This window comes from Corvus kubaryi, unplaced genomic scaffold, assembly GCF_017639235.1.
Source record: "Corvus kubaryi isolate FWS band 111438036 unplaced genomic scaffold, C.kubaryi_AGA036_p1.0 121, whole genome shotgun sequence".
NCBI classification, from domain to species: Eukaryota; Metazoa; Chordata; class Aves; order Passeriformes; family Corvidae; genus Corvus; species Corvus kubaryi.
Window position 1 is genome coordinate 1250025 of NW_024580656.1, and position 20688 is coordinate 1270712.

The 20688-nt window shown below is 58.9% G+C and overlaps 1 protein-coding gene across 3 annotated transcripts; it reads left to right on the forward strand.

Annotated features, from left to right (window-relative positions):
• The first annotated feature begins 315 nt into the window (after nt 1-315).
• Nucleotides 316-20263, forward strand: PIK3R2 (phosphoinositide-3-kinase regulatory subunit 2). 3 transcript variants are annotated; one of them, XM_042044965.1, is made up of 16 exons: nt 316-405; nt 7014-7737; nt 11735-11827; nt 12212-12274; nt 13283-13414; nt 13617-13818; nt 14062-14147; nt 14436-14541; nt 14638-14736; nt 14892-15072; nt 15254-15379; nt 15653-15795; nt 15994-16170; nt 16391-16462; nt 16683-16853; nt 17113-20263. In XM_042044965.1, the coding sequence occupies exons 2-16, from the start codon at nt 7398-7400 to the stop codon at nt 17303-17305; spliced, it is 2184 nt and encodes a 727-aa protein (XP_041900899.1). In that variant the 5' UTR covers nt 316-405; nt 7014-7397; the 3' UTR covers nt 17306-20263. The 3 variants fall into 3 exon arrangements, with proteins under 3 accessions (XP_041900899.1, XP_041900966.1, XP_041901028.1); XM_042045032.1 differs by lacking the exon at nt 316-405 and adding an exon at nt 4221-4458; XM_042045094.1 differs by lacking the exon at nt 316-405 and adding an exon at nt 4532-4768.
• Nucleotides 20264-20688: the final 425 nt, after the last annotated feature.

Below are 20688 nucleotides of genomic sequence, written 5' to 3' on the forward strand. Positions count from 1 at the left end.
TGTGCCCGGTTCCCGGTTCGATCCCGGTGCTGTGCCCCGTTCCCGGTGCTATCCCGGTGCCCGATGCGGTGCCCGCTCCGCTCACCACCAGGGGGCGCCGCCGCGCTCTCTCTCCGGGCCCCCTCGGCTCCTTCCGGAGCGGCTCGCGGGAGGGGCGGGGCCCCGATGGTGGTCGGGCCAGGGGAGGGGCGGGGCCGGAGTCTTCGGGCAGCTCCGTCCTCTGTCGTCTGCTCTCGGTTATTTCCGGGATTGGTTCGGGCAGTTCCGTTCTCTCTCGGCTACTGTCGGCTGTTTCCGGGGCGGGTTCGGGCAGTTCCGGCGGCGCTCGGGCCTGTCCCAGGCTCCGCCGGGCCGGAGGCAGCAGCGGGCTGGAGGCGAGCGGCGGCGGATGGGGCCGGCGGAGAGGTGGGACAGGGCCGGGAACGGCGGGATGGGGATCGGGGGGGTCGGGATCGGGGAGAGCGGCCCGGCATCGGAACCAGGCCCAGGGTGAACGTCGGGACCCCCCTCAGCGTGAGGCGCCCCGGGGCCTGGCGGGGAGCACCGGGATGGGCCTCGGGCCGAGGCTCTGTCCCTCATGGGGCAGCCTCGAGGATGTGCTCGGACCCTTCGGGAGGTGCTGGCGCAGGGTGTCCCACTGCCAGGGCAGTGCCACTGCCGTGTGGCTTCGTCGTGATGCCAGGGCTATGCCCCCCGGTCCCCCCAGGGCTGTCCCCATGTCTTCTCTGTGCCCCCCGATCCCCCCCGGGCTGTCCCTGTCCCCCCCAGTGCCCGGGCTGTGCCCACCGCTCCCCTCGGGTTCTCTGCAACCCAGCAGTGCCATCACAGAGTGCCCTGTGCCGCTGTCCCCACAGCGGTGACAGTGCAGGGACCCCCTCAGCACGGTGCAGTCCCCATTGCCGAGGCTCCTGGGGACCCCCGGGGGCGGTGAAACCAGAGTGGCCTTCCAAGGTCCCAGCTCTGTTTGTTCCCCCTGCCCGGGGTTAATTCGGCCCCAGCGGTTCCCAGGCTGGAGCTGGTGCCCCAGGGATGTGCCTGTCCGTCTGGACGTGCCAAATTCAGCTCAAGGGTGGTTTTGCTTTCTCTTAACATAGTATATCCCCCAAACCCTCGCTCTGGGATGAGCCAGCCCACTGCTTCCCAGGGAGGTTGGTCACTGTATTTCTTTTCCTTCTGTGGATATTTCTCAGTGCCTTGAGGAGGAAAATTCCCATGGTCACGTACCTCCCAAATTGGGGTTCTGTGATCAATGGGAGATAAAGAAGCCAGGGGGCAAAACTGTTGAAAAATGAGAGCTGTGAAGAGCTGGAGTGGCCCCAGCGTTGCCTTTCAATGGAGCCGTGGCTGCCTCTCCTCCCATTAATGTGCGGCTTTGATTTCCCAAGCAGCTCTTGGAGCCGCTGGGGAACTGGCCCTGTGACTTTCTCTGTGAGAGCAGAGAATGGAGACAGCTGAGTAAATATAGCCTAAATCACTGCTTTCCTGGCCATTCCCCCACCCTTCCCTGACATGTGAAGGGCTGGTGTGTCCCCGAGGCTGGATTGGCCTCTGCTCCAGCCTTCCACGATGTGGGAAAGTCCAAGCCATGGTTTGGTTTCTTTGGTGACTCTCTTTGACGTGGGCAGCTCGTGCTTCCATCTGCCCGTGTGGTTCGTGGCACGGACTCGTTCCTCCTAAAGCTGATCTCTGCCCCAAAACCCCCCATTCCCAACTCGCTGGAACAAGGTTTTAAGCACACAGGAAAATCCTTTCTGCCCGCAGTTGGGTCTCGCTTGGACAAAAGTGCTGGGTTGGAAAGGAAAGCGCGGCTCAGCTGGAATGTGGCGAGGAGCAGAGTGGTTTGCGGAGCCAGTTTGGAGCCGTGTCAGAGCTCCGAGTGCCGGGGTGTGTTTACAATGAAGAAGAGTATTTATAATATCGAGGGCTCTTTTAATTCCTCTGGGAATCTCTGGAGCCACAGCTTGGAGCTAAAGTAGCCTGGTAATGGAAGATAAAAAGCAGACAGAGGAAGGGATGGTGGATTTATCAAGTTGGAAGGTCTTGGCTCTCTCACCAATATCCAAATCATGCTGGTCTATTAACCTGGGTGCTTCTTACCTCGCCGGTTACTTCATGTGATTGCTGAGCTGTGCAGAGCTGCTAATAAATCATATAAATTCCAAATACCCTGGGGAATGTGATTTTAAGCAGATAAGTTAGCAAGAGCAGTTGGATTTTTTTTTTCATGTACTCAGGTTTTTTTTAGAACTGTAATTTTTTTGCCAAAATACAGCTCCTGAGTTTCTATATCCCTAAAGCCAGCTCTATAAATGCTCCTAAAATGGAATTAGTGTGTGCTTGCTGCATGGGGGATGGTGTAAAGGCAGCCTGGAGTGAGGTGATGGGGCTGGTGTTGGGTACTGGGTCCTTCTCTGCTTGCTGCCAGCAAATAAAAGTCTCTGGCCAAGTAAAAAGCTCTTGTAGGGAGGAGGAGAAAGTTTCTGAGGTGGTTAAGAGAGAACAAGCTTCAGCTGGAGCAAGGACTTTCAGTGTCTGGAGAAGCCTCTGAACAGTATGAGAAGTCTTGGAGTCGGTGTGCAGACTGCCTGGGGTGCTCTCATGCTGTCCAGCCTTTGAGCAGGAGGTCCCTGGCACCTCCAGTGGTCTCCCAAAAGTGAGGAAGGTGTTGGTCATTCCTGATTTATTCAGCTCCTCATGTCCCTGCTAACCATGACATTGACCTTTTCAGTGAAGTATTTCAGATATTCCTTCACTTCCTCGGGCTTTGGTGAATAAAGCAAAATATTTAATGAAACTCAAGCATGAGCAGTAAATGCTCTGTGTCCCTGGCAAAGAGTGGCTTGCGGCTCTGGGCAGGAGCTGCTGCTCCTGGGAGATCTCTTGCTCCTGGCGATCTGTTGCTGGCTGGGAAGCATTTCTGGGGAAGAGAAGAGGCGAAAACGGCCTCGGCTGTCCCATGCCTGGCTCGGGCACGGCTCAGGCATAACTCCCCTCCTCCCCTGCAGCTTTTCCCTGTTTGGAAGGAAATACCAGCTGGCTTGGCAGCGCCGTGGCCAGCCCGGGCTCCAGCTCTCCCTGCTCCGCTGGCTGCTTCCCCAGGGGCAGCTGCTGGAGCGTGTCCAGCTCCGCTTCCCGCCCGCACCGGCTCCCCGCGGGCTCTCCCGGCTCCTTCCCCCACAGCTCCTCGTGGCACTGCTGCCTCCTCCATGGCCTCGCTCATGGCTCCAGCCTTGCGAGTCGTTTTTCCAGTCATTGTTCCTGCTGGGGAGGCAGCAGGCCCGGGAAGCTGCCTGGGAGCACAGGGATTTGCTGTGCTGTTTGTCCTGGCTATAAATCAGGGGTTGCCAAGCTCTTACCCTCCCTGCCTCTGCCACTCGGCACTGTGGGTGCTGGTGGGTACAGCACGATCTGTGACATGCTTGCCACTGCCAGCTTCAGGAGCTGAGGCCATCAGAGCTGCCCTGGCTGCGTGGGTCAGAAGGACGTGATGCAGCAGCAGATGTCACGGTGGCAGGCAATTCCCTGTCCATTTTTATTCCCATCCATCATTGCATTGTTCTATTTTCTCTTTTTGTTAAAGGAAAAGTTTGTTCTTTTTGTCTGTAACTTGCAGTTCAAAACTCAATCTGGTGTTTGTTTTGCTTGCTGAGGATCTGATGTAACTTGGAGAGGTTGGAGCTGTGTATACTGTTGTGAGCATATTCTTCTTTTAAATATTTTTATGCATTCTTTCCCATCACTGGAAGGAAAGTAACTCTCAATCTTGCTTCAATTCAAGCTGCACTTTGAACTGCATTTGGAACTGGGTTAAAAAGCACAGGAACCACATTTAAAATGTTAAGATGCTTTTATTTATGTGCTGGGCACAGACAAAAAGACTTGTAATGTGTTTTTTGTTTCAAACCAATGTATTAAACAAAGCAAGTATTGACAGCAGTTAATGAATTGAGGGATTGTTTCTGGGCACTGAGATAGATTTACCAAAGGTATTTAGCTGTCTGATGCATGGGATTTTCAGAGCAGCCTAAGCAAGTGCTCGCCAGCACAGACACACGAGGTTCCTCTCTGAGAGCCGAGCAAACCTGGAGCTGGGCCCAGCACAAATCTTTTGGCAAGGTGCTCCCTCTCTCCTGCTTGGAGGTGTGCTTCCAGCCGACAGGCTTGTGCGTGTCCCGGCCTCTCGGCGCTGCCTTCCCTCCAAAGAGCTGTTCCAGGGCTTTGGGAAGTGTGTGTTCCCAGTCCCCAAAAATTCCGTCAGCTGCTCTCCGAGGGTGCAGAGCTTTTCTGCAGCTCAGTCAGGGAAGCCTCTGGCTGGGTCCATGGCAGGATAGAGGACAACTGTTGCCCCTGGAGAGGACAGTGCTGGCATTAGCCATGAGGATTTGGGTCTCCTGGGGGTCTCCTCACCCGTGTTCACGAGCACTCAGTGCCCACCTGGGCTGAGTGTGGGGAAAGCAGGTGAGACTTCTCCAGGAATCTTCTGGCTCTGAGTTCTCTGGATTTTTTCATGTGCCCAGTGACCTGCTGGAACGTGGAGAGTGCGGTGGCACAAAGCTGTGCCTGCGTTCCCACCCCAGGGAAGAAGGTTGTGGAAGGAGTCGGTTGGAAGAAGCTGCGGGACCTGCTCTTTGGAGACACTCGGTGCTCCGGAGTCACCCTCCTCTTCCCACCCCTGCACGCAGATCTGCTTTTAAAAGTTACTGAACAAGTTTGCCAGGCCTGAGCATTTTGTCCTTCCAGCCTCTTCAGCTGCAGCAGCTTGTCGGAGGTGCCTGGAGTCGGGGCTGGGATCCGCGGGTGGAAGCTGGGGGGGTGCCTGTGGGGGACTATAGACCCTGCTGGGGATGAGCTCTGCTGCCTCTGGGTGCACTCTGGGGTCTGTCCTCCCCGGGAAGAGGGGGAGCTGCTGGCGCTGTGCCCAGCGGGCAGCGGCCACTCAGGCCCTTGGCAGTCATTCAGTGCCCCCGGCACTGTGACTCCACTCTGGGGGACCCTGACAGGCAGCACTCAGAGGGGCAGCCAGTAAGCCTGGTCATAAATCTCTCTTTATGCTGTGGATTATGAAGTAATATTTTCCTGGCTGGGGCTGGTTGGATTGGGGAAATGCGGGCCCTGCTGCGAGTTCCCTGCAGCCGCCATCCCAGCATGGTGGGAGCTTTCACAGCAGCTGTGCTGGGATGAGTTACTTCCCCTATGAACATCAGAAACCTCTGTAGAGTCTCTCCATGAATTCTGCAGTCTGGTGTTGCTCCTGGAGTTCTGGAGAAGCTCTCCAGCAAGCTGGATCAGGCTCAGTCCTGTTCCCCACCCGCCTCTGGCCGCAAGTGCCTCACCTCCCCGCGGGCACTGCCTGTTCATTCATGGCAAAGACAGCCCGGCTGGGACGCCTGCCCGAGCTCAGGCAGGCGGTGCGGGCTCTGGCTGCTGCACAGGTTTCCTGTGCCATGGCCTCTTTGTGCCTTTTGTCCTTGTCAAGGGAAGGAGCCCTGGTGCCGAGCTGGAGAGCCTGGCTGCGGAGAGGTGGGGCTGGCTCCTCTCGGGGGACTCACCCCGGTCTCAGACTTTGTGGCAGCACGTGCAGCTGTGGCAGCACGTGCAGGTGTGGTGACACGTGCAGGGGCGATAACATGTGCAGGAGGAAAGAGGGACTTGTAGCTGATATGAACTGTAAGGTATTGCTGGCCCGGAAGGGTTATTTAGAAACCCTGCAGATCACCACCGTTGGTGCCTGTCACAGAGTCCAACCGGCAGCCCTGGCTTCGTGCCGTGCTTGGTTGTTCACTGACCCCTCTGGGAGGGTTGTCCTGGCTCCCTTTGCCTCCTTGCCTCCCTCTGCCCAGGCTCCCACAGCCCTGAGATGCACCTTCCTGCTCGTTAATAGTTTTCAGATGAGACTCAAGAGTTTGAGCTGGGTTTGGTGGTTTCTGGGCCAAAACAGCTCAAGCCTTTAACAGGACCTGCACCGTTTCAGCAGGCCCAAGGTGTCCCTGGGAAAGCTGGTTTCTGGCTGCCCCGGTGCCTTGTAGGTCCGGTCCTCGACCACACGCCATTTCTGCGGGAGCCAGAACTCTGGGATTTGCCTGAGGGAGGTGGAAAACTGGCCTGTGCAGCCAGGAGGGGATGGGAAAAGAGGACGTGCCTGGCTGGTGGGAACGTCCCGGCTCGTACATCTCTTCAACAACATGTTATAACCCAGGTTTATTCTTTTTGGTGGATTTCTGGGCAGGGCAGGCAGCATATTCAATTTCTCTCTGAATAGCTGAAAGGCAGTTAGGAGCTCTAAGTAGACTTGAAGGCTTCTAAAGATTATTTTAACTCCTCTTGCCTCCATCTCTGCAAAAAGAACCCGTGCCTGCGCTTGATGCTGTTGCTGCTTTTGAAAAATTCAAAAATTGACTTTTTGCTCAGAGCAAAGCTTTGAAGTGCTGCTCTGTGGGAATGGCAGTGCATCTCGAACGCCTTTTGCTGAAAGCGTGGTTAACCTACATTTGTGGGCAGCTCTCTTCAGAAGATGCCTTTGTGGGGGATTGCATGGCGAGATGTAAAGGTGAACTGTGAAATTTAATCGATTTAACAAGGGAAGGTTAAATCTGTTTGTTCTGCTCTTATTCAGGGCCTGCAGCTGGTGGGTGCAGGGTCACCCTTTTCTGTATGCAAAAGTTATCCTGCATAAAGGCTGTTTTGTCCCACTTGTTGTCTCCTTGTTTGCATAAGTGCTTCGAGGAGGGTAAGCTGAAGAAGCAGGGGTGAACCTCTTTAAGATGCAGAGCTGGTGCCTGGCTGTAGCAGAGAGGAGGCAGCGTTCCTGCCCGCAGCCGCTGGCTCCTCACTTGCTTTTGGGAGTGTAAATCGGGATTAGCATGTCCTGGTTGGATCCAGAGCTCAGCATCAGCTGCTAGGTAGGAGAGAAACGAGTCCTGCCTCTCTCAGGTGAACCCCTAGTTTGAATGTTGGCGTGTTGGGAGGGTGTGGGGTGCCTGGCTGTGCAGTGACAAGTCTTCTTCTCTTTGCAGGCACTGGGAAGGGGAACATAGTGTGCCACGCTATTCCAGGCTGGAAGCCTACTGTGCTTTTCCTCCCCAGACCCCAAGAGACTGGCTTTTTTGGTGAAACAGACTCTGATCTCGGGTTTCTTTGCTGCATGCTCACTCACCAGTGCTGGATTATGTTCGTCTCCTTCTCCCTTTGCTCCATAATTTGGTTGAATCGTGGTTTCAAGCTAAGGAAAAGGGGCTGCACCTAAGCGCTCCGGGGCACCCAGACCAGGCTCCTGGTGTGCCGGTTCACACAGAGACAGTTCAGAGTGCTGATGGGGGAGAGCTGCCTCTGAGGGCCCTCCTCTCCCACCTGGAACGTGCTGCCTCACCCTTCAGAGCCCTTCTCCCCCGGCAGAGAGGATGGGCAGCACCGACGGCTTCCAGTACCGCGCGCTCTATCCCTACCGCAAGGAGCGTGAGGAGGACATTGACCTGCTGCCCGGAGACATCCTGGTCGTGAGCAAGGGGGCCCTGCAAGCCTTGGGCTTCAAAGATGGAGATGAGCAGACCCCCAATCAGATCGGGTGGATCCTGGGCGTCAACGAGCGCACCAAGCAGAAGGGGGACTTTCCTGGCACCTACGTGGAGTACGTGGGGCCGGTGAAAATCGCCGTCCCTTCGCATCGACCCCGAGTGCAGAGACCCCTGCCCGCCACGCCAGGGGCCAGCGGCTGCCGGCTGCCCGAGGCTCTGGAGCAAGGTAAGCCCTGCTGTGTGCCCTGTTGCTCCGGGACACGTCCAGTCTCGCTGTGTGACAGATGAGAGTGTGTGAGTGGCTTTGTAGGACAGCGGTGAAACCCTCAGCTCAGCAGCACTGGGTTGCCCCACCAGTAGCAGTGCAGTTGAGCCGCAGCCAAAAGCTGGCCTCTGTCAGTCCTGGCCCAGAGAAAAGCACTTTGTTCCTCCAGCTTGCCAATCTGCTCAGCAGAGCTTCCTGGGGCAAGCCTTGTCCCACTCTTACTGCTCCAAGATCTTTCTCCTTCTCTGTTGTGCAACCAGCCAGGATCCCCATGGTCCCTCTCCCTGCTCCACTGACTTTTGCCAGGCTGCCTCCCTTCAGGGTAAGTCCTGACCTCTCCCAGCCACCACCTCCCCGACTCTGCAGTGCCTGGGGCAGTGCTCCCTGCCAAGAGCTGCTCAGCCCTGCTGAGAGACACAATTACTTGTCTCTGGGCAAGAGGAGAAAAGTCAGGGTCTAAAAGAGCGCTTCTGAGAACTGGAGCTAATTGCTTGTCTGCCTGGCAGCCAGCCCTCCCCGCGGGTCGCTGAGCCCTCGCTGGGGCTGGGCAGCCACCCTGGAGCTGGGCATGGGCTGTCCTGCACCTGCGGCTGCCTCCCAGCTGGCCTGGCCTTGGCACGGACCCGGTCCGGGAGTGCCAACGTGCCTCAGCCCTGCCTGTGGAGCTGTGGCATCTGCCTGCTCTTAGCCTCTTTTTTTGGCTCCCAGGCACACAAACCCTGTGGCCAGGGCTCAGCAGCCCCTGGGTTCTCTCCTTCTACTCTTCCTTTGTGAGACTCCCACCTGCAGTGCTGAGTCTGGATCTGGAGTCCTCAGCACAAGAAAGATGTGGACCTGTTGGAGTGAGTCCAGGGGAGGTCACGGAAATGCTCCGAGGGCTGGAGCCCCTCTGCTCTGGAGACAGGCTGGGAGAGCTGGGGTGCTCACCTGGAGAAGAGAAGGATCTGGGAGACCTTACTGTGGCCTTCCAGTACTTAAAGGGAGCTTATATAAAAGAGGGAGAGAAGCTTCTTATACAGGCAGATAGTGATAGGACAAGGGGAAAGATTTAAATTAAAACAGGGAGAGATTTAGATTAGATATTAGGAAGAAATTCCTGACTGTGAGGGTGGTGAGGCCCTGGCACAGGTTTCCCAGAGCAGCTGTGGCTGCCCCATCCCTGGAAGTGTTCCAGGTCAGGCTGGATGGAGCTTGGAGCAACCTAATCTAGTGGAATTAGGCAGGGGGGTTTTAACTGGGTGATCTTTTAAGGTCCCTTCCAATCCAAACCATTCCAGGATTCTCTGAGGGGTGACAGCCACACTTTGCCTTCCCATGCCTTGCAGAAGACCCTGTGCTGGTGTACATGGGAGGAGTGGGGTCAGCAGCAGGAGCTGGAGGGTGCCAGGGAACGCTCCCAGCTGGCATTGCTGTGTCCTCCCCATCCCTCTCTGCCTGGAAGCCACAGCTACCCCAGCAGATACTTCTGGCTATGTGAAAATACCTCTGGGTCTTACAAAACCGGGGTTGTGGGGCTGGTGCAGCTCCCTGCAGCTGCCTCTCTCGCTCCTGCTCCCGGAGCCGGAGGGGCGGCCCCAGGAAACATCTCCGCAGGGTGGGAATGCGGCCGGGCCCTGCGTGCATTTGGGTTGGCAGCGAGAGCCTGACCTGAGTCATCCCGCTTGCAACCTGCCTTTCCAAGAAAGCAGCTCCTCTTGGGAGCCTGGGATGTGCTCTGTGCTGGATGTGCTGGCCTCGCCTGCATCCAGCCCGGTGCTCCCTCGGGGGCTGGATTTCTGCCCTCATCGGCTCTCCCCTCTTCTCAAGGGGGCTTGGTGGGGGCGTGTCTGGGCGATCAAAGCCACCGGTGGGGTCTCTGGGAGGTGGAAAAAGATACGTGCCAAAGCTCCTGAAACACAGAAAAGATAAATTTGGGAAGGAAACCAAAAGCTGGCCTCTGCCTGCAGATGGAGGGTGGGGTACCAGGGCACGTGAGGGCAGTGCCAGCCCTGTCCCCTGTGGGTGTATCCCCAGAGCCAACCTCCACTCTGGGCACAGGCAGGGCCTGCAGGGAGGCAGTTCAAACGCCCAGAGCCATTTTACACTCAGCCTGCAGGTTTGATCCCCATATGGGCCATTCACTTAAGAGCTGGTCTTGAAGATCCTTGTGGGTCCCTTCCAGCTCAGGATATTCTGTGATTCTTTATTTCTGTATTCTGCTGGGGAGACACATTTTTGCAATGGAAAAACCATATTTGAGCCAAGCCTGTCTTACTTCTTCATGGTCTGCACTTAAGGAGGTGCAGAACCGTTTCCTGGCTGCCCCACAAAGCTCCTTCCCTGCTTCCCAGGTCCTGCCCTGGCTGGCAGGGACCCCTTAGCCCCTCAGTGTCACTCGTGGAGCAGGGCCAGTGCCACAGCTGTCCCGCAGCCCGGGAGCAGGGCTGGCCGCGCGGAGCGGCGAGACCCAGCGTGTTCTGCCAGTGGATTTACGAGCTGCTGGTGTTTGCCTTCCGCAGAGAACACGAGCGGAAAATGCGGCTCGGGAATATTTCCGCAGCTGCCCGGGCCGTGCTGTGAGCAGCCTTGTTCGCGGCAGCCCAGCCCGGAGGCCCGGCAGGCTCAGGAGTCGCTGCTGGCTCCAGCTCTGTGCCTGACAAAAAAAGACAAGCTGCTGCCTGCTGAAGCAGCACATTCCCGGCCGGGCCACGTGGGCAGCACCAGTATTTACTCTCCCTTCAGCCCTTCCCAAGGGTCAGGCTGGGAGCTGCCAGCCTGGAAGCTTGCCTGCAGCTTCCCCACCCCGACCCGCACCACGCTGGGCCCCTTTCCATGCCCAGGGGCTCGCTCCAGGGGGGGATTGTCCCCCCCGCCCCAGTAGCACAGGCTCTTGCAGAGCTGCTGGGTGCCTGACCCGTGTGCTTCCCTTCCCATGGCTGTTCCGTCTCCCCTCGAGCCCGTGGGTGCAGGAGGCTGAGCTGGGTGCGCAGTTCCAGCTTGCTGTGCCTCGTGGTGAGACCCCACCAGGCGAGTTCGGGTCAGATCCATGACAACGGAGCTGTTTCGCAATGGGGAGCAGCCTTTTGGCTCTGCCTCTGCAGAGTGGAGCGTGCTGGGTGTCCTCACCCACTGTGGGCTCCCCAGGGTCTGCCGGGTGCTGTGAACCAGCCCAGAGGAGCCTCCTGCTCCGGCTGGTGCTCCTTTGGAAGCGGGATGGAGCCTGGCACCGCTTATCCTTCGGCAAACCTCCTGCTGGCAGCTCCTCAGCCAGGCCTGTGTGCTCCTGCCCCGGCATGCACGGAGGAAGGGGGTGCCTGGAGCCAGAACCTCAAGATTTTCTGGAAGTGGCAGTGAAATACCACCCGACACGGGGCTGCACATCCCCCAGGAATGGGGGGACCCTGGTCCCGTGCCACGGGCTGTCTGCCCTGTAGCAGCTTGCACAGAGGCTTGTGGGCTCACGGGGAGGGGGAGGCACAGGGCCGGTTTCCATGTTAAACGAGCAATCAAGGGCAGGAATTTGCTGACATGGCGTTCTGTCTGAATCGCTGGATTAATCACAGCTCACCACGACGAGCAAATCGAGCTCCCTGGCCCCGCTTTGCTGCCAGCCCTGCGCAGCCCCTGTGCTGGGCAGGCACCCAGCCCTGAGCTCCAGGAGCCCTGGTAACCCCTGTCCTGCCTGCCCGGGGGGGTGCGAGTTCCCAGGGGGATGGGCTCTTGTCTCCAAGCCTCTGCAGGGAGCAGTAGAGATCTCCCTGCGCACACCCAGTCAGGGCTGGAGCTCAACAAGTGCTGTGCTGGCTCCTGGGCAGGTTCCTCGCAGGCTCCATGCTGTGTTTGCCTGGGTCACAGCCTCACAGCAGGGGCCACGGCTTTCCTTGCCCCTGTTGGGAGTTGCCTGGGTTGTGCCCTGGCCCAGCTCTGCTGCTGAGGGCTGAGCTGGTGCTGAGCCCTTCTCTCCCTCCCTCTCCCCCAGGGTCTCCTCTCCCGGACTTGCAGGAGCAGTTCAGCCCTCCCGAGGTTGCTCCGCCTCTCCTGGTGAAGCTGGTGGAAGCTATTGAGAAGAAAGGTAAGGGGGCAATGCTGAGCACTGGGGGGGCTGATACACCCCAAAAACCCACAATGGGAGCTGAGCTCTGTGGGACACACAGGAAACAGCTGCTCTCATGTTTCTCCCTGGGTTGAGCTGCTGAGGCCTATGAGGGTGATTGGTTTGAGCACCTACACACTCTGGGTGGGTGCTGGGGTTTGGGAAGCGCTTACAGCCTGGATCTGTGCCATGGTGGAGAAATGGGGCCACTGAACCGGGTGTCCTGGGGGGCCACCCAGGGGCCAGACTCTGCAGGGGGTTGGCTTGGACACCATCCAGGCCTGGTTGGCCGTGCCACAGCCATTGGCTGGCACTGAAACGATGCCTGTGCTGGAGCTGACAGCAGTGTCCCCCCTTCCGCAGGGTTGGACAGCGAGATGCTGTACAGGACATCTGGCTCCGAACTGAGGCAGGCGCTGAGAACCGGTAAGAACCAGCTCGGCGCGGTGGAGGCGAATTGGCTCAGATGGAGGAGATTAGTGGATGTGACAGCGCCAGCAGTAATGCAATCCAGGCCAGGCTCGCCTGTCCCCGGCAGTTCCTGACTCCCAGCACGCTGCCTCTGGGGCTGGGCTGTTCCCCATCCCAAAATGCCTTGTCCTGCATGGAAGGGATGGGACAGAGGGGATTCTGGCACCATCCGTGGGGGGCAACAAAGGGATGTGGTGCTGGCTCAGAGGCTCGCAGGCAAACAAGTGAACCCCTGTGCTTGTCACCCACTGTCTTTGGGGTGCTCTGCTGATGGGCTGCTGGAGGCTCCTCTGGCTCTGTCACGCCACTAATAAGCAGGGGAGGATCTTTCAGCTCAGCTTGGTGGCTGGAGCCATGGCTCCATGGTGCTGGCAGCTGATGTCTCTGCCGGGGAGCCCTGGGAGCCGTCTGCCTCTCAGCTGGGCTGGGGCCTCATCCGGCACCACGCTGGCGAGTCCCCTCCCGCAGACGTTTCCGCAAACCCCAACCACGCGGTGCTGTCAGCCCGGGCTGTGCTCTTGCAGGAGCGAGGGACAGGCTTTATGTGCTTCCCAAAATCCTGTGTTTGAGGGAGGTATTTTCCCTGTTCGGTTCAGTGTGTGGCTGCCCAGCCTGTGCTCAACTCTTGCTGGCAGTGGGGAGTAAAACTCTCACCCAAGCTATGGCTGCCTAGAATTCCTGTGTTGGGGCTCATGGCAAAGGGTGTGGGTACCCAAAATGACCTCTGCCCTCTCCCAAAGGAGCTGCCAGGGTTCCCAGAGCCAGCTGACTTCTGGGGTGCACTTCAGGCATCCTCTGTCACATGGGCTGCCCGAGGGCTGCTTGAGCTCCCTCGTGGTGCTGTGTCCCATGATAGCTGGCTGGTGTGTGATGGTTTCTGGGATGGGTGTTGGCAGCACCAGAGCTGCCAGCTGGGTGTGCAGTGCTGTGTCCACCTCCCATGGGAAATCTGTGCCCTGGCAGATTGGACCCTGGGTGACCTGGAGCCCCTGGACGTGCACTCCCTGGGCGAGGCACTGCGAGGTTACCTGCAGGACCTGCCCTCCCCCGTGGTGCCAGTGTCGGTGCACGGAGACATCCTTCGCATCCTGCAGGGTAAGGGCCTCCCCCTGGCTGCCTTGGGAATGGGCAGCTGGGTGGGATGGACACATCTGGGATATTAAAATAATTCCTGTCCCTTTGGGGCCTGGCACATGGCCCCCACCGCTGCCAGCGCTCCTGTGCTGTGACGCAGCCGGAGCATGGAGAGTGGTGCCGGCTGTCCCAGCTCTTCCCTCGTGTCTTGTTCTTTCCCCAGAGATCCCCCAGCCAGAGAATTGCCGGAAGCAGCTGCAGCTGGCCCTGGAGTCGCCTGCGGTCCCGCTGCAGAACACGCTCACCCTGCAGTTCCTGCTCCGGCATCTGGGGAAGGTATCGCAGCAGGCCGAGAGCAACAGCCTCCACCCTCGGGCCCTGGGAGAGATCTTCGGCCCCCTTCTCCTTCGGCTGCCTGGTGCCAGGTACGTGAGGCTTTTGGTTCCAGCAGTGTTCCCAGCTTCGGCCACTGTGCCTGCCAGGACGAGGAGTCCAGCCTGGAACAGCAGGGCTGCCTGCTGGGCTGCACGTGGGGTTAAACTGCTGGCAGCACTCAGAGGTGTCAGCCTGGGGTCTGGCAGCTGGGATGAGCCAGCTGACCCCAGGGGACCTGGGAGCAGTTCTCCTCTGCAACTGCTGTTCTTAACTTGCCTCTTCTCTCCCTGCAGCCCAGAATTGAGCCCTGACTTCTCCGTGCTGTTTTTGGAGACACTTCTGCAGGCAAAGGAGCTGGAGCCGGAACAGTTGCCTCCAGGTATTGCAATACCCTTCCTTGGGGCCTGGGGTGCTGGCATTTGTGGGTGTGGACTCTCTGCCCCCACAGCTGGGTTGCCGAGGGCATTTTGATAGCCCAGCTGTGCCTGGAGGCCGGCTCAAGGTGTTGAGCTGCTGGAGATGTGCCTGGAGCAGCTCCAGGCAATGTAGTGGCCAAGGGGCCTTCCTGGGCCAGTCACTGCAGGGAGGGAGACTCAGCACTCCAAGGGATTGCCAGTGGGGAGCTGGGATTCGGGCTCACCCTGTTTCAACCCTCCTGCTCTCACAGCCCTGCCTCCCAAACCACCGAAGCCAAAGCCCAGCGCAGCCAGCCTGGCCAATGGGAACAACGCGCCCTTGCAGGACGCCGAGTGGTACTGGGGGGACATTTCTCGGTAAGGGGGTGACTGGAGGCTCACATCTGGGGTGCCCTGTCCATCAGGGGAGCCTTGGGGCCACCTCACAGGCCGTGACAATCCTGTTCCTTGCAGGGAGGAGGTGAATGAGAAGCTTCGGGACACACCAGATGGGACCTTCTTGGTGCGCGATGCCTCCAGCAAGATCCAGGGGGAGTACACACTCACGCTCAGGTAGGGCTCTGGGGTCCTCTGGGAGCTGGGATCCCCTGGGAGCCTCAGGGGTGCAGCTCTTGGGACACATCCCAGCTGCAGGGATGCCAAGATCTCTGGCTGGTGTAGGGTGCTGGGGTGGTGGTAAGCACCTTCTCCTCTCCCCTCCACTACAGGAAGGGAGGCAATAACAAGCTGATCAAGATCTTCCATCGGGAGGGCAAGTACGGCTTCTCGGAGCCCCTGACTTTCAGCTCTGTGGTGGAACTCATCACCCATTACCGGCACGAGTCGCTCGCCCAGTACAACGCCAAGCTGGACACCAGGCTGCTCTACCCCATCTCCAAGTACCAGCAGGTGAGGCGTACAGGGACATGGCTGGCAAGCACAGCCTGAACCAGGGGCGTTTGCTCAGCCATCCCTGCCCCTTTGGTAGATGCCGATGTCCCATCCCTCTCCCTGTGTGCTGGAATGTTTTGTTGTGGGGTTTTGTGGGACCAGCTGGAGCAGGTCCTGACTGTGGCTGTGCCTGTGGCAGGACCAGGTGGTGAAGGAGGACAGCGTGGAAGCTGTGGGGGAGCAGTTGAAGGTTTATCACCAGCAATACCAGGACAAGAGCTGGGAGTACGACCTGCTGTATGAGGAGTACACACGCACGTCCCAGGTACGTGGGCACTGCCTTCCCCACGGACTGCCTGACACCCCCAAGGGCTGCTCTGTCACCCCCTGAGTGCTGGCAGCAACCCTGCTGTGCACAGGGGAGACCAGAGATTGGGCACCCACCTGCTGCCCCATTTGTCAGCTCATGGACTTTGAGGGACTCCCCAGGAGGGGGATATTTTGCCTGCAGCAAGGACAGAGCTGCTTTGGGGAAGTTGAAAGAGGGGATGCAAATGTGCAGAAAAGTTCCTCAGCTTTTCCCTCCCTTCTCTCCCAGGAGCTGCAGATGAAGAGGACGGCAATCGAGGCCTTCAACGAGACGATCAAGATCTTTGAGGAGCAGTGTCAGACACAGGAGAAGTGCAGCAAGGAGTACATCGAGCGCTTCCGGAGGGAGGGCAACGAGAAGGAGGCGCAACGGTGAGGATGGGGGTGGTGGTGGCCTGCCCTGCCTGGAGAAGGGCTCCAGGGGCTGGAAGGATCCTCCTGGCTCAGCACAGAGCCGAGGCATGCGGACTCCTTGTCTCTCCAGCAGCGTGCTGTGGGCTGGAGCTGGCAGGCTGCCTCCTCCACCTCCCCCACTCTGGCTCACAGCCTAAACCCCCCTCTTTCTCCCAGGATCCTCATGAACTCTGAGAAGCTCAAGTCCCGCATCACAGAGATCCACGACAGCAAGATGAAGCTGGAGCAGGACCTGAAGAAACAAGCCTCGGAGAACCGGGAGATCGACAAGCGCATGAACAGCCTCAAGCCAGACCTGATGCAGCTGCGCAAGCTGCGGGACCAGTACTTGGTGTACGTAGTGCCCCCGCAGCGCGGCCCGGGAGCCAGCCGGCTGCCTCCTCCGGGGCTCCGGGGCTCGTTGGACCGGCTCGAAGCCCGCTGGGGGCAGGAGCCGCTCCCGCAGCGCGGCCTCGGGGCTCGGCGGTCCCTGGCAGCGGCGGCTGCTGCCCTCTGGTGACGGCCACGCCCGGGGCTCGCTGCAGCTGCGCTCAGCTCTGCCCTCCTTCCCCAGGTGGCTGACGCAGAAGGGTGCCCGACAGAAGAAGATCAACGAGTGGCTGGGCATCAAGAACGAGACAGAGGAGTGAGTGTCCTGCTCGTGTGCTGTGGGGTTTGGGGGATGTGGGAGCACAGGCTGCCAGCTGGTTCTGCCTGTGCTGCAGCCCTGGGTAAATCCCAGCTCCCTGACCGGGGGATGAAGATGTCCCCTGCTGGATGGGCGATGGTAGCTAGCAGTGTGGGGGTGGTGTGGGAGCCTTGTGCCCAGATTCAGGGAGTCTGACCCTGCCTGTGCTCGATTGCAGCCAGTACTCCATGATGGATGACGAGGAGGAGCTGCCCCACCACGAGGAGCGGACGTGGTACGTGGGGAAGATCAACCGCGTGCAGGCAGAGGAGATGCTGTGCGGGAAACGGGACGGCACCTTCCTGATCCGTGAGAGCAGCCAGAAGGGCTGCTACGCCTGCTCCGTGGTGTGAGTATCCCTGTGCAGGTGGGGTGGGGTGGGATGGGATGGGATGGGATGGGATGGGATGGGATGGGATGGGGCTGGCCCAGGCTGTGTTCCCACATCGCTCCACCTTCCCCTTGCCAGATCCTGGAGGTGACAGCTCCCATCTGCCTTGGCTTCTCCTGCCAGGGCCAGGTGTATCTTTACGTTGCTTTGGTGGCCCTGCTCATGCTCCTCTGTCCCTGTGCCACTGCTGACCCAGGCTCCCATGTCTCCCTGGCAGGGTGGACGGTGACACCAAGCACTGCGTGATCTACAAGACAGCGACGGGCTATGGGTTCGCTGAACCCTACAACCTCTACGCCTCCCTCAAGGACCTGGTCTTGCACTACAAGCACACGTCCCTGGTGCAGCACAATGACTCCCTGAATGTCACGCTGGCTCACCCGGTCCTTTCCCAGCCACCAGCCAGATGAGCAGCCCATACACAACACAACAGCTGCCTTCAGCTTCTCCCCAGGGCGCTGCTTTCTGGCTCTGGACTCTTGCACCCTGTATAGTTGAGTCTCTGTGCTCCTGCTCCTTCAGAGCCTCTGAGATGTCTGTGACCGTTCCTGATGTCCCTCTTGGTCAGTAGCTGAAACCCGTGTTGGCTGATGGGACAGAAAGGCTGGGCTGTAGATTCCCAGTGGGCTCCAGCCTCTAGGAGGTGGGATCCAGTTGTGATTGAATTGCTGGGGGCAAGCACAGCCCCTCCCCTTCCCTGATAAGCAGGTCAGATCCCCTTCTTGCTGGCAGGTCGCCCCGCTACGCATCACTGTAGAGCTTTGGTTCCTGATTCCTCGGTGCTGTGCCCGAGGGGTTCCCTGCCTGGACACCGGAGGAGGCGGAGGAGGAGGCTCCATTGAGCGTGTGCATCCTTCACTCTCGCTTCCCTCGGTGGCCTTGCAGGCTGTGATGGTGTCTGGTACGAGGGGTGCTGCTCTTGCATGCAGAGACACACTTAGGAAGGAGAATCCTCCATGGGGCTCCCCGGCCGAGATCCTCGCTCCGTGCTGTGCCCCACCTCGCCACCATTCCCTCCTGTCATAACCACCTCTGGAGTGTTGCTGCCTGGGCAGGGAAGATCAGCTTAGCCGTGAATCTCCCGCCTTAGTTGTGCCAGTGAAGCTGTGAAATCCGTGTTGGTACCTGTGTTTTTCCTGGCAGCATCTGTGGGATGCACAGCTCGTTGTTTCCGGCCGGTTTCGGTGACTCTGCACACGTAACCCGTTGAAGCTGACTGTAGCTCTGTAAATATGGTTCTTTTTGTGACCAGCTGCTCCCCTGGTGCTGGTGTTTACTGAGCCCCCAGTGCCACCCCCAGCATGGGCAGCAGCTGCCAGGCTGCCACAGCCTCGGGCCCTGCAGCTGTAGCAGGAGAGGGCCGGAGTCCAGCACACACTACGAGCCCTACCTGGAATGAAGGACCTCTCTGCTGCAGGAGGACACATCTGTGGGGCCCAGGGCATGCTGAAGTGTATCTGCATGATGGTGAACTACGAATGCAAAGCACTTACTATCGTGGGTACTGTATGGGGGCCGGGCAGGGCTGCCCACCACAGCTGGCTGCTGCGGGCAGGGCGCTGTGTCTGAGCTCAGAGGGCCCCAGGGCAGCCCAGGTGGGCCTGGAAGAGCTTTAAAAGCTGAGCTGAGAGTTGAGGCTGTGGTGGCATTTGCTTTCCTGGGTTATCTCGGCTGCCTGGCTGGAGGAGAGCATTCTTGGTCCTCTTGATTTGCCAGAGTGGCTCGTTCCCTCTCAGAGGCTCCTCCTTGGGACAGGCTGGTGGATGCCATGGACTTTGGTGCTTCTGTTTCCCATTGCAGCTTGGATTCTTCCGGATCCATGGGATGCTCTGTGCTCGTGCTGTGCCTGCATCCTGCCCTTGATGTGCCACCTGCGTTGGGGACCACGCTGTCCCTCCCTCTCCGGCCTGCTCTGCTGCTTGCCTTGGTCTGGGCAGGTCCCCAGATCCTTCTGGAGCTGGGGTTGCTGGAGCAAACATCCCATTCCTGGTTGCTTGTGGCAGCTCTCCCATGCTCAACTGTACAGCCCCCGTTCCCTGCGTGTCCTCTCCAGGCCCTGGGCCCTGGTTTTGGGTCTGATTTGTCAGTGTTTGGTGCTCAGGTGCAGGCAGTGAGTTGGGGGTTGGTTTTGGGGATCACTTGGGAAAAGCTGCCAGGGATAATTAAGGGAATAGTTGGGGCTTGGGCATGTGAGAGATGAGGGCACATGGGACTGGGGCAGGGAGGCTCAGTCCTCACAGCCCTTTCCAGAGGCCTCCTGTGGAGTGGCCAGGGGGGCTGCACCAACACTCCAAAGCTTTTTTAGTGTCCCACACCTTTTCAGCCTGGGGACTGTGCTGGTCCTGTGCTTATCCCTGCACTTCCAGCACATCCCCACATCACAGGACAGGATGCAGGCAGATGGGATCCTCAGCCTCTCACCCCATGGGCTCCACGTTCTTCGACCACCACCCCTCAACGTGAGCTTGGGGCCAGTCCTGCTGGAGGGTTTGCTCCCGGCTCATGCCAGGACCTGCTGAGCATCCGGGAGAGTCTCAGCTTGAAGCTGTCACCTGTCAACACTCGCTTGGTGCTCACCTGGCTCTGCTGCCCAGGGAAATTCCAGCTTCTCTTTATCCTGTGTTTTTATCCTTTTGGCTGAATTTCTGTTGTTCTCCCCATGCTGTCCCCTCCTGCTGTCCAGCCGCAGCCCAAGGGGTGTCATGGTCACCCCTCTGCACCTTCCAGCACTGCCTTCCCTGCCCGCTGGCGGCCTGTCCTTGACAGGGCACTGCTCACGTCCCGTGTACGACGAGGAGGAAGATGCCCTTCCGCAGGGCTGCCTTTCCCTGACGGTGCTTCACTTGGCTCCCTGAACAGCAGCTTTTCCCTGCTCTCCCCGGGGTGGAAGCCCCGCCTGGAGCTCCCCCAGCATAAGCTCGTTGTGATTTGTCCTTTGCTGCTTTGGCTCGTTCTGAACCTGGCCATGTTTCGAGGCGCTGGGCTGTGCTTTGCTGCTTATGACCCCCACGTCCCCCAGCCGAGCCACACACCTGCGTCCCGTGGGTGCCACCTGGCTCTTCCTGCTCCCCGGGGCACAGTTTGGGGCTCATCCCTCCATGTCCCTGCTCGGGGGGCTCCAGGCTCCCCCATTTAACCCCCAAGGGCTCTGGTGTCAGCTTTGTGCTCAGAGAGGACGTGGCGGCTGCGTGAGGTTTTAGTTTCTAGGTATATGCAATAAAGAATAACCTGCCCCCCCGAGCTGTACCGTTACCAGCAGTAGTGCTCTCTGCTCTTTCTGTTGATGTTTACTAATGTAAACCCAGTATTTGTTACTGTAAGAGGATTTTTTTTTTGTACGGTACTTCGAAAAAACCCACAAAAACAACCAAAAAAAAAAAAAAAAAAAAAGAAAAAAAAAAAAAACAGAGTTAAATGAACCAGGCTGCTGGATTGCTGTGGGAGGTTGTGCGGGGGTGGGAGGGTGGTAGGGCTGTGCCCCATTTCCTGGGCTGGGTGCAGGATGTGACCCATCCTGCCAGGATTGTGCTCCCAGGGTTTGTAGGGCTGGGGCACGTGGGGACCAGGGCTGAGAAACGGTCGGAAACAGCGGCCACACACGGGGAAAGTACGAGGTTCCTCTCACTCGGCCCCACAACTGAGCTCGGGACGGCTTGGGCTGCACCCCCTTCCCGCAGCCCCGGGGGCTCTGCTGGGAGCCAGCCCCGTGTCCCCGCTCGGGGAACTCCACGCGTGGCTGCTCCAGGCTGGGTTTCGCTCCCGGACCTGTCACAACCTGCGGGGAAGCGGCGGC

Excerpts from the sequence above, each read along its gene's own strand:
- PIK3R2 (XM_042044965.1), top strand. The coding sequence starts at position 7,398 with ATGGGCAGCACCGACGGCTTCCAGTACCGCGCGCTCTATCCCTACCGC. Across the intron at positions 13,819-14,061 it reads CTTCGGCTGCCTGGTGCCAG|CCCAGAATTGAGCCCTGACT; the intron begins GTACGTGAGGCT and ends CTCTCCCTGCAG. Across the intron at positions 15,380-15,652 it reads AGTACACACGCACGTCCCAG|GAGCTGCAGATGAAGAGGAC; the intron begins GTACGTGGGCAC and ends CTTCTCTCCCAG.